This window comes from Artibeus jamaicensis, unplaced genomic scaffold (assembly GCF_021234435.1).
Source record: "Artibeus jamaicensis isolate MK-2021 breed Jamaican fruit bat unplaced genomic scaffold, CSHL_Jam_final scaffold_474, whole genome shotgun sequence".
NCBI lineage: Eukaryota > Metazoa > Chordata > Mammalia > Chiroptera > Phyllostomidae > Artibeus > Artibeus jamaicensis.
This window is the reverse complement of record NW_026522046.1, coordinates 43,005,094-43,019,585: the sequence shown is the minus strand read 5'-3', so window position 1 is coordinate 43,019,585 and position 14,492 is coordinate 43,005,094. Positions and strand designations below refer to the sequence as shown.

Sequence of the window (14,492 nt, the reverse complement as noted above, 5' to 3'; positions counted from 1 at the left end):
CCTTGATGTGCCTGCATTTGATGGGAAGGCGTTGGTAGGGTTGTTAAGTTACAATGAGGCTGTCAGGGTGGTCCCTACTCCTGTCCAACTGGTGACCTTGGAAGAAGAGGGCACGACACATGCACACACACGCACACACAAACCAGGTGCGTGTGTTCACAGAGGGAGCACCCAGGGGAGAGGCAGCAAGAGGGCGTCTGCAAGCCAAGGCGAGGGTCCCGGGAGAACTCAGTCCCGTGGGCACGTCTGACGGACCTCAGAGCTGTGCTGAATGGAGTTCCTGCTGCTGGAGCCGCTCCAGGCGGGCGTTCTGTCCTGGGGTGGAGCACACCAGTACACCCCGCGGACGTCCCAGCCCCAGGAACCTAATGCGCACGGCCCCTCCAGCTCTGCCTTGCCCTCACTCCGGTGCCAGGTGCCCGGGGCGGGGGTCCCAGGTCCCCCACCCCTCCTGTCCTGTCGGCCCTCGCCAGATCACTGAGGTTGGCCGGAGGGTGGGGGCTCTCTGGGGTAGAATCGCCTCTGTGCTATGATATGCCCCCAGCCTATTTTCTGGATCATAGAAACTATTTGTCTTGTTAAGTCTTTTGCTCTTCAACAAACGGATGTTACTGTCACCGAAACCCGCCACACCCACTGCGCACCCGCTGTCACCGCACCGAAGGCAGAGCGGGGACAGGCAAGCTGCCCAGCGTTACGTTTGTTTTGCACAAACCAAGACACATCGACATGGGGGCAAAGTCGTGCCATTCCGGCGACCCAGAAAATTACGGCTTCTTTTCGAGCCAGTCCTCCGGGGCCGGGACCATCTTGCTGCCCGCCCTTCCGAGCTCTTGGAACAAAACGGATTGAAATGTTTTGTACGAAACCTGGCACTTACGAGCACGGGGCTTTCAGCAGCACCCTCAGTGTCCCATCTCTGTCTGGGCACTTCATTGATCTCCAACCCGGCGTCCCCCCCCCGGGAGAGGACATTTCAGACTGGGCAGCCCCCTCACATCTGTCTCCACTGTGTCCCAGATCTCAGGGGCGTCACGGGCGTGCAGGCAGGGGGCATATTAACACCTGTGTGCCGGTGATGTCTGTTGGCCGTGGACGAGGTCATTGGAGTTCATCTGGGCGGTTTCAAAGCGTAATCAATATTTTCCCAACTAGAAAGCCCAGCATTTTTTTGAGGATCATTGTCAGTGATTAAAACTATAACTTGATTGTTTTAAAACTTCGTGCGGTTGGACGCTGCCAGCGAGAGGCTCTGATTGGACGGGGCAGGTGTACTGGGCGCTGAAAACATCCGTCTCAGGTGCAACCCCCACCTGTGTCCTTTGTTGGCTTTTACATTGTTTTGAATGTTCAGGCAGTCGTGAAATCCCGTAACACAATTTTCACTAAGGCTTATCCTCACGGGTCTTTGCACTCATGGGCAAGCGTGGCTGTAACCCACTGTTGGCTGTGCGTGTGGTGACCTGGATGCTGTTCCGTTGACTTGTATGGGAACTGGTGATATGTTCGGTCAGTGGATGGCGGGAGGCTGAGATGAGGCTGCACAGTGACGTCACGTGGACCTGGAGGAGGTACCATGATGGGCAAGGGGCAGGAAGGCTTTGGCAAGGTTGATAATATGTTACACTTTTTCCTTTTCTTTGTTTGTCTAGCTTCCTTGGCTCCTCTCATCTCTGGAGTGTCCTGGAAGATTTCTGTGTGACTCTTTTAGACCTTAATTAAGAACACACCTGTGTTTAGCTGGCATAGGAACAAAAGAGGAATGCATCTGTCATTTCTCTCGGATATTCGCTCAGCCTTCTTTCCAGATATCCAGGCACCACAAAAATGTGGAGATCGACGGAGATGTAAGGTCGTTCCTGAAAGGAATTTACTTGGAAGGGCTTCAAAATTTTTCTTTAGCAGAGGATGATATCTTTGATCACTCTAGACCTATTAAAATACTTTTTCTTTCCCTTGTGGATTTAACAAGGAAAAATATCAAAGCCTTTTGCAAACCACATACAAATGTTTCTTAAGTCACTGGCCCGAAGTTAGGGCGGGGCGGCGAACCAGAAGGCAGTAGGCTTTTGGCGCTCCAGGTCCCAGCGTGAGCCGACCAGAGCAGCAGGCGCAGAGAATGTGAGCGGGGGTGATGTTTCAGATGTGAAGAGGGTGTCCGTGGAAACGCCAGGTCACAGCATCCCCCAGTCAGCTGAGCACGAGGGATCGCGGGGCATGCGTGTGTTTTCGTAGAATGGGTGGGGAGAGGCTGGCCAAACAGGCCCCCTGCTGGGTGGGTTTTAAATATGGCAGTCACTCTGTGTCACGGGTAGGCACAGCTCAGAGTGACGGAGTGTGTGACCGGCCGTCCATTGCCCTGTTGGAAATTTGCTTTCCTGGTTTTTGTTGTACACGGTATGAAAACTGGCGATAGTAGCTTAACAAATATAATAAACACAGGGCATTGTTTTTTAAGAGTATCAAGTGTCAGGGGAAAGGGCTGAGACAGGGAACTTTTAAGTCAGTAGAGAAACCTTAACTGAATCCTCCCCAGTTCCCTGAACTTCATTCCGCACCGATCCTTTGGTGGACTCAACAGACTAAAGATCATTATAAAGAGGAAGCCGGTCTCTTGTCTGAACGTTAGGTGGTCAGTTCCATAAGGGACACTGTACCTTCTTGGTCCCTGTGGTCCAAGCATGTGGTAGCTGCTCATAAAATATTTATTGAAAAAATATCCTCCCAGAAGATGTGAAACAGGCTTTTGAAGAAATTTTTGTGCACCTGTGGCCAAGCCGCATTACTTAGCAATAGTCAGAAGGTGGGGGCAGCCCAAGTGTCCACTGATGGATTTTTAAAGGGTGGCCTACACTCACAGTGGATTATTCTTCAGTCTTACAAGGGGGAGGACATTCTGACACCTGCTAGAGAGCGTGGATGAACCCTGGGGACATTATGCTCAGTAAAATAAGCCAGTCACTTACTAGGTATGTAGCGTAGCCAAATTCATGGAGTCAGAAAGTAACCTGGTAGGTGCCAGGCAGTGGGGGGCTTGTTTAATGGGGACAGTTTCTGTTCTGCAAGATGGAAGGAGTTCTGGGCGGTGGTGGCGGCTGTGCAACAGTGTGAATGGACCTGACACCGCTGAACTGTGCACTTAAAAATGGTTCCGGGGTGACCTCACCTCACCTGTGTCTCACCACAGTTAGAGAAAGGAACCTTAGTGCCTAGAATAACAGTGGGGAGCAACCATTTTATAACAACAGTGACTCGGAAACCCTGCCGGTGGCTGCGCTGTCTTTCTTTTTTATTTCTAAACATTTACTAAAAACTGGTAATATTTTAGTGTTGGGAACCAGGGTTAATCCCATGTTTTTTAAAAGAAAAAAGAAAGATTTCTTTCTTTTTTTTAGTCCTCACTGGAGAATTTATCATCATCATCATTATTATTATTGATTTTAGAGAGAGGAAGAGAGGAGAAACATTGACCAGTTGGCTCCTGTACACACCCCAACTGGGGATCGAACCTGCAACCTTTTGGGTGTATGGGATGACACTGCAACCAATTTAGCCACTGGCAACTTGTCAACAAAGGGGACTGTTTAGTGAGCCCCCAGAAACATGTTGAGAGTGAAGACACGGAACCTTGGGTGAGAATCTGTTTAGACTCCTTTGGCACGTGTGCAGAAAAGAGCTGGTTTTTCACTAATGTGGCATCTAAAATCCCTGAAGAGGCAGGAAGGGTTGTGGGGAGTGGTTTCAGTTGTCTCTGGGGAAGAAAAGACTGGCTTGCACTCTAACAGAGGCTTCCCTGCCTGACCCTTTCCCCCATAATCACCAAAATATGGGGACAGGCCTGCTTTGTCCGTTGTGCTAAGGGCTGTCTGGGGAGCGGCTCGGTGTGAACATGGGATGAGGGATCATTATTTTTACCGACGTCTGTGAATGAGGTCCAGCCTTGTGACTCTCCCATGACTCTCAAATCTCCGCCTTCGTTCCTCAGCCAGTGGGGTGGCACCCTACCAGCAGGTACATGGTGTGACCTCGGAGGCTGAAGGAAACGCCCTCAGCCCAAGCAGGGACATGCAGGCGCCATGACATCCTCCACAGAAAGGGCCCCTTGTGTCTTCTTCTCTGTCCCCCCAGGCCCCTCCCAAGTTTGCCTGCAGAGAGAGGGGCGCTGGCCGAGTGCATGGAAGCACCCTCCAGACCTCTGTCACCGAATATCCTCTGCAAACGAGCGAGCACTTGCTGGCTTCCTGCTCTGACTTCCAGAGGCGTGGCTGGCGTGAGGCTGCCCAGGGCAGTTCCCTCCTGAGTTCCTGCTTGGTTTCTCCGTCCGACAGGCAGAGGACCAGGCACTGGATGCTGTGATCTCTGAAGATAAAGCCACCATGTGCAGAAACAGTGGCCAGTGGACACCTCCCACCGGTGGGACCCGGAGTGTCCCTTGAGCTCTGACCCCAGAGGAGAATGGGCACCCAGTTCTGGCCCTTGATCTGCCGACCCCTGTCCCAGGGCCATCCCTGGATGTGTGATCCCATCCCCGGGACTTGCATGCGGATGTCATTTCCAAGTCTCAGCTACCTAAAAGGGTCGTGGGAGCCTCAGAATAGGGCGTGGAACCAGGTGGGAGTCAGCTCTCACAGGTCAGCAGGAGACGCAGTGGGAACTCCACCGACAGCTTCAGGGGGGCGGTGGATTTAGAGGACAGTCTTCTCTCTCTCCCTTGGATGCTGCAAAGCTATTGCTACTGCCTGTTAAAAACTGTTCTTAGAGCCCAGGATGCTCTGGGACTGGAAGACTCCTGGACTCACCAGAACCCTGGGGAGGGCACAGGAACCCGAGAAACCCAGGCCAGAGCTCAAACTGGCCGGACTGCAGTGTCTCGGGGCAGGATGGCCTCAGTGATGTTGGGTGCCCTTCCTTCGTTCAACAGCACTTATTGAGCACTCACTGTGTGCCCGGCACTGGGCTCAGGGTTCACAACACTGGGGTGATCCCGGGAGTAACAAGGGGGAGGGGGGAACATGAGCAGCTTCAGGAGACTCCAGTAGAAGAGACAGGACACAGATTCATGGGGGCAGAGGCAGATGGAAAGGGGATGGAGGAGCTTGGGCATCAGGGGACAGAGTGACCTGCTGACCGGGGTGGGGAAGAAAAGGCGGGCAGAGCAAAAACAGGATCAGGGACCCTGGGATTCCAGCCAAGTGCGGGCACTGCCCACCCCCCAGAGGTCACGCCCCATGTCTCAGCGCGTGGTCGCGTCCATCCCGGCCTCACCTGCTGCAGCACAGGCTGCCGTGCACCAGGAAGGACCGCTGAGCACGGCCTCCTGGGAGTGCGGCTTGCATACGCCACCTCTGGTCTGTGCGTGGACCGGCCGCCCCGCAGAGACGCCAGGGAGGCCTGGTGGGAATGGGATGCAGGTCGTGCGGGCACCGTGATAGAAGTCAGCCCTGCCACGGGAGGAAAGACAAAGTCACGCTGCCCCTCTCAGAGGAATGAAGTCACCGGGTGTGCCAGGCACTCTTCTGGCTGCGTCACGCTCGCCCCGTGTGCCCCTCGGAGCAGCACTATTCCACATCCTACCTCACACCCAGGCTCAGAGAGGGTGTGCGACTTACCTGAGACTCCTCAGCCCGTAGGAGGCTGAGCCAGGGCTCGGGTCCAGGCATCACAGGCCCCACGCTGGTATTCATGCTATTGCCTCAGAGACAGTGCCGGCTGCACCCTGGACCCTAGGTGGAGAACGAAAGCACCAGCATCCTAGGGATGGGCGGTCCTTGCCAGCACATTTAGGGCGATGGGTGCCTGATAAAATCTCACCCCCTTACCCTTTCTGCTGTTCCTAACAGGGATGGGTGCTTTGAAAGGTTTCCCGACTTCGGGAGCACCTCTCCCCGGCCCAGTAAGTGCCCCCCCTAGGGACAGGTTTCAGCTGCAGAGGCTATCGCAGCTCCTATATTCAGAAGGATGCTGACTGAGTGACTCCTTTTGTCCCTCCAAGTGGGGACTCTACGCCAACCCTCTCACACTCCAGATCCTGCTGTCTCAGCCGCAACCTGCCCAGCCTGAAGCATCCCTGGAAACCAGTCACCACGGCTGAAACCGGGCAGCCGAGCCTGGGCCCCTCCCCACCCCCATGCACTTAGCAAGTTGGGGTTTTTCCAGAAGGAGCCAAAGAATCTGCATGGTTCTTGACTTGTGTTTTCTCAGGAGGGCCTGTGGTGCCACAGTGGAAGCACAAGTGTGCATGGGCACGCACACGCACACGTGCAGAGCCTGAATAAATGGCACCATCAAGCTCCTCTCAGCGAACTTCTTCAACATCTGGTTGTGTTAAGTGGAGCCCTTTGGAAACGATTTTCCCCCTTCTTTATAAAAACAGCCTTAATTTTAGATTGTGGAGAAGTGACGCGTGGCAATTATTTTTGCTTTCTTCAACAAGATGTGTTTAAGCAAATGAGCTTCATTTCTAGAATTGAAGCGCTGAAAGAACCTGATTAACGAGATCGGCACCGACAATCACAGGTAATAACTGTGGGCAAACAGCCCGCGTGGCCGGGCCGGAAAGGACGCCGCTGTGGGTTCTCTTGCCGGCAGCCTCCGGCAGATGGGCCGCTAATGTAATTAGGAATTCTTGTGTTAAATGAGCCATTATTTAAATTATCTGCTAATTTTCCTATTAACCTACTGAAAAAGAGACAGAGATATCTGAGAAATCTTGGGCTGCTCATCGGTAACTAGATGCATCACGCAGTTCTTCCCTTTAAGGCAACATTTTACCTTATTGCAGCAATTAGCAACCGGCTTTCTGCACAGTTACTGCCCGATGCGTCAGCAGGTGAAGAAGGGGCAGCGGAGGTGCCAGCTTCAGTCGGTGGGAGCCGTGGGGAGTGGTGGATGGCGCTTCGCCCCGGGAAGGTCTCGGCTTTTCTGACCATTCTGCATTCGTTTTGTTTGGGGTCTGAGTTAGCAGATATTTGGTGTTTGGGCTGCATAAGGCAACGTCTGCACGACTGGGCCTCCCCTTGACTCTGCCCGAGGCATTCATGGGGTGGGGAGGCAGAAAGGACAGGCCCCGAGGAGCAGTGGGCGCCTGGGCTCAGTCCTGCTGGGGGGACTTCTGGGAGGTGGCGGGGCACACTCCAAGCTGTCCACCAGAGGAGCAAAGAAACAGAGGTCTCAGTCCGTCAGCTGCCGTGCACTTGGGGTTAATTAAGGGTCGCTGCCAGCACTGTTCACTCTGTGACCTTTACTCCAGGCCTGCCCTGGACGGTGGACGGTGGACGGTGGACGGTGGACGGTGGACGGTGGAGAGGCTGCTCCTGCAGCTGGAGAAAGCTGCCAGGGCCTGTGCTGGGCACCTTCAGCCTCTGCTGCCTTCTCACTTCTAACTTGGGTGGTCCTTGGATGTGTAACAGGTGGTGTGTGTTTATTTGATAGAGCAAGTGGGACATTAATGAGGGTAGTCCACCCTAACCAGTTCTAAAAAGTCTAAATAAACTGCACAAATGTGTCGTCAATCTGGCCTGGTGAATCCTCAGTGGCTTCTTTCGGGTTTGGCCTCTTTGCTGCTCTCCCTGTGCACCCACTGGGAGCTCACTTACTCTTCCTCCCCATCTTGGGAACAGCGGTTAGTGGGCCCCTCTTGTCCTCGCTCTGGGGACCATCAGAAAGAGACAAGGAAGAAGGACTTTGTCCTCAAACAGCATAGGAGCTAACTGAGAGAAGAGATAGACAGAGGAAATAGGATACCAAGAGACGAAATGAGAAAATAAGTCCCAGTAGTTTTTTAAAGTGAATGAGTTTTCTGGTCAGGTCCTCACTGTCCCCAAGACCGTTCCAAGAGGAGTCTTCCTGCAGGAGCTGTTGGACTCAGCTCCCTCTGGAGCCAGCTCTTGGGCAGAGGTTCCTTGGGACGGTGTGGAGCTTGTCCTGATGTCTGACCTCCGTCCTTTCACCTCCTGCTGAGACCTGGGCTGTACTCAACACCGGCAGTGGTCGCTGGTTGGCTGAGAGCCTGCAGTGAACCCACGTGACTGTATGTGCTCCTCACAAGGGCCCCGTGAGCATGGCCAAGCACCCCCTCCCTAGATGGGGGAGAAGGAGCTGCCCAGACCCCTGAGTGGTGGAGGGGCACTGGCCCCCGTGTGCCTGACACGGCTCGGCAGCGTACAGAGCCCCGCTGATGTGACGGCAGTGTTCTCGCTGTGGGAGAAAAAACCCGACCGCCTTTGAAATGTGTTCACACATGGCGTGTGTGTAGTGGTCATTCTTATTCCGTGATTATTTTGTACAATCTTGTTATGCAAGTTTGGGTAGGACTGCTGGGAATGGAGAATACTGCCAAAGAAGAAAGGTTTTGTTTGGGGGCGGGTGGGGGGAGCAGTAGAATTTTCATACATCTTTTTTCTTGTCTTCGACAACAGATTGTTTAAAATCTTTTGCCCTCTTAATATTTTATGTGTGATCAGTAGCAGTGCAATGCTAACTTGTTGTCATAAATGTATCAACGCGTTCCTTTTTCTCAGAACATGCATTTCTGCTACTTAGTCTCCACTCAGTGGAAGTCTATCCCCGAGTCTCCCTCATTTATTCAACAACTGTTTACTGAGCACCTACTAAGCCCTGGGCACTGTCCATGGTACTAGAGAGGAACTGACGAGCCCCACACAGTCCTCACTCTCACGGAGGGTGGCCAGTGCTGGGGACGTAACGTGGAGAAGGCAGCTGGATTCTGGAATGAAAATGATGCAGCGGAGGCTGGGGATGGAGAAGTCTCAGGAGCCACGTGTACGGTGTTTCCAAGGCACGGCTAGAGGAGGGACATCTCGGCCACAGAGACTGAGAAGAGAGGGCCATGCGGGGTCACCAGGAAGGTGCTGCTTTTGAAGCTTCAAGGAGGGGCTGGCCGGTAGTGGTCGGTAGTGGCCAGCGGTGCTAGAAGGCCGGAGGGGGTGATGGCAGGGTTAGCGCACAGAGGTCGCTGGTGACCTTGGCTGGCACTGGATTGTGAGGCCGCAGCTCCATCAGCAGGTTGTGGAGAGAAGAGAACTGAGAGGGGGGAGGCCCTGCTGATGCTGGGCCGGGAGAGGGGAAAGGCAGGGGCGGGAGGCGGTGGGTTTGCCACTTTGGAAGAAGGACACCAAAAACGGGCTCGGTCAACTCCTGCACTTAGTTCTGAACCCGCCTGCGGCATCTTGCCACTTGGATCTCAGGCAGATTTAGGGAGAGGCCTGGGGACACTTCAGTTCTTCCCTGCTGGCTGCGCCTCCCCCTCATCTCTGCTGCGTCCCTTTTCAAAAGTTTAATTTTGAAGTCTTTTTCCCTGTCACTCAACACACTTTAAAAAAAATAATGCATTTCTGCATACCTCCTTGCGGAGCATGGATAATATCTTTCTTGGGTACTCCTGAGTCATTTTTAGTGGTGCTTTGGGAGCACAAAACATTCCAGGAATTGGAGGCTCTGTGTGTGCATTCAGTGTCCCTTACAGGCTGACTGACGTGTATTTTGGGGTGAGATTGTCATGTGCGTGCCGCTGAACCCGGTGGCAGGATGTGGTTTTAGAAATTCCCGGGATGATAGAAGCAGCTGGCCTGTGGACTAGGGTCAGGTGTCCAGGAGAAGCCTGCACCCTGAGCCTCTGCGTTTCGGTCATTTTACAGTGGATTGTGCAGTGTTATAGGGCAAGTGGCATTGTTATTATTTTTTGCTTTGCAGTTGAGATTACTTGCAATGAGGTAGTCACAGCCCTGGGGAGAAACCCACCTGAGAAGTGTTTGTTGGCAGCGTCATGAAGCCGAAAAAGGTGTTGGCTGGTTTGCTGCTCAGAAACATGCCTTGCAGCCCAAGCCGGAGTGTTTACTGCTCCCTGGATGTCCATCCCTTGCAGGGCTTTGTGACTGCCTCATTTATCAGGGCTATCTGTCTCCTCAAATCATAGGCTCTAGGAAGGAGCAAGGTGGTGACCCGCTTTGCCCAGCCGTGACTCTGAACTGAGTTTTCTTGAAGGCTGGCCTCAGCCGAACTAGCTGGGAAGTTCATACAGAACGTCTGGGCAGTTAGCTGTCTCTGTGAAATAGGGCAGCCTGTGTTCGGGGTAGCTTTCTCTGCATTTGTGTGCCCTGCCTCTGTCAGGAGGGGCCGGCGAGCACCGTGGCAGGATCTCGAGGTCAAGGGTGTGGAAGAGGACTCGGTTCTGATTGGATGCAGAGGCTGTGGATAGAAGTCCACACTCTGGAAAGAAGAGCGAAATATCTGCCAAGACAGTTCCCCATCACTGGAGCCATTATGCCAAGAACAATAGTCTTGTGTATGCCGACCACACCCAGTTTCACAGGAGCTGGGAGAGGGGGATGCGAATGCCAGCCTGGGAACCGGGCTGCCGGGCAAGCCGGTCTTGGCACAGCGTCCTGCTGACCGTTGGCCGTGTGGCGGCCAGCGAGACCCAGGAAACCATTGTACCACTGGGATGCTTTCCTCGTGGACCACGAGTGTGGAGAGGTGTGGGTTCGGGAACCTGTGTTCTCTGATCTGTGACTTCCAGTGACTGAGAAAGGTTTCGGGAGGTTCGGTGTGTCTCGGCTGACAGCTGCACTCTCTTCTCTGAAAAGCCTGGAATTCTCCCATCTACCTCAGGAAGGAATTTTTTAAAATTAATAATTAATTAATATTTTAGAGAGTCAGGGAGAGGAGAAAAAGATGGAGAGAAACATGGATCTGTTGTCTTCCACCTGCACCCCAGTCGGGGACCAAACCTGCAGCCCAGGCATGGGCCCTGACCTGGAATCCAACCGGCGGCCTTTAGCTCTGCAGGACAGCACTTGACCCCACCGCCCCACCCACCCCCAGCCACACCAGTCAGGGCTCCGGAGGGAATTCTGCCGGAGGGCCCTGTGAGTCACATCTGCTAGCTTGTGCCCACTTGGACCAGACGTCTGCTGCTAGGACAGTGGCCTTGGTGCTTGACAGGTTGCACGGGGAACTTTGTGCAGACGATGGAGAAGGTCGGGGCACTTGCTATTTTCACACGGACCCTGTCAGATTCTGCAGATTATAAGGAGAAATGTATAGGGTCCGGCAGGAGTAAGTCCTGCTTGAGTGTGGCTGGTAGGGTAATATTATGGGTGTAATAACTTATAGTTTCAATTTAAGCATTTCACCTCAAATATCACATGGTGTGTGCTTCAGTGTGATATTGTTATGCTACAGAATTGCATGCATTTGATTTTGTAATAAAAATGGGCATAATTTGTGCTGGACGCTGTATATTCTGTCTTCAGCCCAGTTGCTGGCTGAGGTCCAGAAGCTCTTGGACTTCCCCAGTGATTACAGTGACAAAGGACTCTTGTTACTCAGAACAAGGCCCTTTCAGCCACACCCTGGGTACATCGACGAGCTGGTCTTGGAACCCTACCCTGGTATTAGAGGGCAGGCACTTTCAGCCTGGCCTCCCTGGGGGAGAGAGGGGCTGGGAAATCAATCAGCAATAGACAAAGATCCAATCAATTATGCCCAGGGACGATGTCTCCACAAAAATCCTAAATGACCAGACTGAAACAGAATGGGACGTAGGAAAGGATGGGAACTGCCCAACAGGAGGGACTGATGGGGAAGGGACCTAAAGGGACCTTTTGGAAAGAATGGCTTGGTTTGGGTGCACAGCACGTCTAAACTCCCCAGTGGAAGATCTGAGATCTTGCATTTTTATTGCTGGTAAATTGTACCTCATTGAAACTGAAGGCTGACACGTGTGACAGGTGTCCCCAGGTGCTGTGCAGCCACAGTGAGGGAGGCCCTCTCGGATCAGGGTTTCCAAGTGAAAAGGCAGGAGTTAGGGACCCCAGGCAGGTGACAGGCCTGGGCCACAGCCAGGGCAGGAGAGGGCCCTGCCCGGCTTGCAGCCGCGGCTTTAAAAGGAAACCTCGGTCACTTCACGGAGTTTGTTTTCTGGAAGGCTTGCCGTGTATCAGGGGTGACACGGTGTCCCCTCCCCGCTGCAAGCTCTGTGCTCAGATGTCGATTTTGTAACAGCTTTTTAAAATTTTTCTAATTGATGTTTTTCTAAGTAATAAGTTCTTGGGACTTAGTTTTTAAAAGAATTATTCAAGAGTATGGCCTTATTTGAGTAACCCGATGGTTTCTCTCTTTTCCCCTTAAAAATAAAAGCTGCAGATTCTCGTTGACACTGGGAGCAGCAACTTCGCCGTGGCTGGCGCCCCGCATTCTTACATAGACTCCTACTTTGACACAGAGCGGTGAGTGATGGGTCTGTGGTGGGCGGGGCCCGGTTTGGGGGCACCACACCAGTGCTTCCAAGTACCCAGAGCAAAACAACCAAAAGCCTGTTTCATTTTAAGGAAGCTGTGTGTATGCGTATACGTTTGTGAGTGTGTGTGTAGTATGTGTGTACATGTTTGTGATGTGTGTAGTGTATATAGTTGTTTGCATGTGTGTACATGTATACTATGTGTTTAGTTGTGTGTTCATTGGTGTGTGTAGTGTATGTGTATATGCATGTGTGTGGCTGTGTGTGTAGTGTGTGGCATGTGCATGTATATTTTGTGTGTATGTCATGTGTGGTTGTGTGTATAATGTGTATGTGTATATGTATACACACGTTTGTGATGTGTGTGCACATGTGTGTGCACGTGTGTGTGCATGTTCAATCCAGGGGAATTCATAGGGTATTCTGATAGTCTCTGTACATCTCACCAGGTTTGCTCCAGGAAAATGCAAGTCAGACCCCTGAGCTGCAGGGCACACGTGACCCTTTGATGCTTAGCGGCCGCTCTGGTCCTAAAGTGGAGGAAGCTCTGGCAGGGACAGGGACACTGGGCGAGTTTCCGGCAGGGCGAGTATGAGGCTGTCTGCCCTGGGGCCTCAGTTGATTGGAAAGTCACCTTTGCGTTGCCAGTAGTTCCTACAAGGAGTTTCTTCACGAAGTCCTGAAACGAGGGGCAAGCGTAATGTAACTTAACCTATGTATGTAATTATGATCGCCCTGATGTAATATAGGGCAGAGTAAAGGGGGTCATTTATAGAGAAGGGATCCATACCTCAATACCGAACACTCTGGTTCGACTGCAGTAAGAGACACGTGACGTAGGGGGCGCTGTGAACTCCTCCCCGGGCAGAAAGTGCCCAGGCAGACTGATACAAAGTAGACTGAGATAGACTCAGGCGCCCAGAACAATGGGTTCATGACGTGATTTTCTAGATCAGCAAAGAACCTTGGTGAAACTGCATTGTCAGTTTCATCCCACTGGCACCCTGCCATCCAAACCGCAGCAGGACTTGCTCCTCTGCAGGTATTACTGAGATTGTCTTTGTGCCCGTGGAACATTGCTCTCACTTGGCCTCCGTCCCTGATACTGCCTTTCCTGTGAAGAGAACCATTCTTCAGCAGGACTGCAGGCTTCCTTCTCAGCTGAGCCAGCTTGGGGTGGCACATCTCTGAACTGCAGGCAAGTTCTGTGCCGCCAGCTGCATCCCTGCCCCCACGCTGGGATTCACATTACCTTCTCTCCTCTCCTGTCCTCTGGTTTTCCTCGCTTTCTCAGACTTACGTTAACACAACTCTGTTATTGCAAAGCTATGGACGCAATTCATCCTCTGTGTAAATTACCTATGATTCATTTGCCTGATGCATTCAGATAACTGTGGAGCCAGCCTACAGTACACTTTCCACCGTGGCACATGATGGAAGCCAAAAGAACATTCTCTCTGCTTTTCTCAGTTTTCACAAAGGTTTCTGTTCCGAGAGGCAGCTCTGAGCTGTGATGTTCCTGTGTTTGCTTGTCTCTCTGATCTCCCTTAGTTATAATAAGGGCTCTGGTTGGGTTTTTTCAGCCTCTGATTCAAGTCCCGCAGACCTGAGGGTTAGAGTTGAGGGCTCCCTGCAACATGTCCCCAGTAATTGGAGACCTGGCCTGGGGTTCTTTGACAAGATCTCTTTGGTTGATGGAATGAGATGTCGGGCTACCATTAGTCACTCTGGTGCCTGTTGCCGTCAGAAGCCCGCTTTTCATGGTGGTGAGTGTTCGGCGAATTACCACGTAGCAAAAAGAAAACAGTGTGTTTTGAAAGGTGTGCTTCTTTTTTAGACAGTGAAGCAGCCTCCAGGTAGTTGGCTTGATCAGAGTCAGTATACTCATCCCTCTGACCTACTAATCTATTCAGGAAATTAAGTATATTTCTATTAAAATTTCCCCTCCTGTATCCACCTGAGGTGAAGCCCACAGAGCATCCGGGGCGAGGGAGCAGTTCCTTTTCCTCCACTGCTGCCTGTGAGTGGAATTAGAATATTCGAGAAGTACCCGGTGACCTCCTTAGAGAGGCTGACCTGGGCCTCACCGTCCAGGTGACAGTGAGCCGTTCCTGCCTGATCCTTCAGCGATCTGCCCGAGCAGGCCGGTGTTGTGTGTCTAGGAGGGGGCTCACCACGGGGGACCCCAGCAGCCTGTGCTGTGGTGGAGAATGTTGAGGAACCACCAGGTTGG

General features: G+C 52.6%; 1 protein-coding gene across 3 annotated transcripts in view; it reads left to right on the top strand.

The window, feature by feature from the left end:
- BACE2 (beta-secretase 2) overlaps positions 1-14,492 on the top strand; it is a 72,283-nt gene that overhangs the window by 15,327 nt on the left and 42,464 nt on the right. For all 3 annotated transcript variants that reach the window (XR_008390162.1, XM_037144613.2, XM_053657665.1), the window contains exon 2: positions 12,160-12,248. Coding sequence is in view for 2 of the 3 variants with exons in the window: in XM_037144613.2 (XP_037000508.1) it covers positions 12,160-12,248 (89 nt within the window). In the remaining variant the exon portion in view is untranslated. The remainder of the gene's footprint in view (positions 1-12,159; positions 12,249-14,492) is intronic.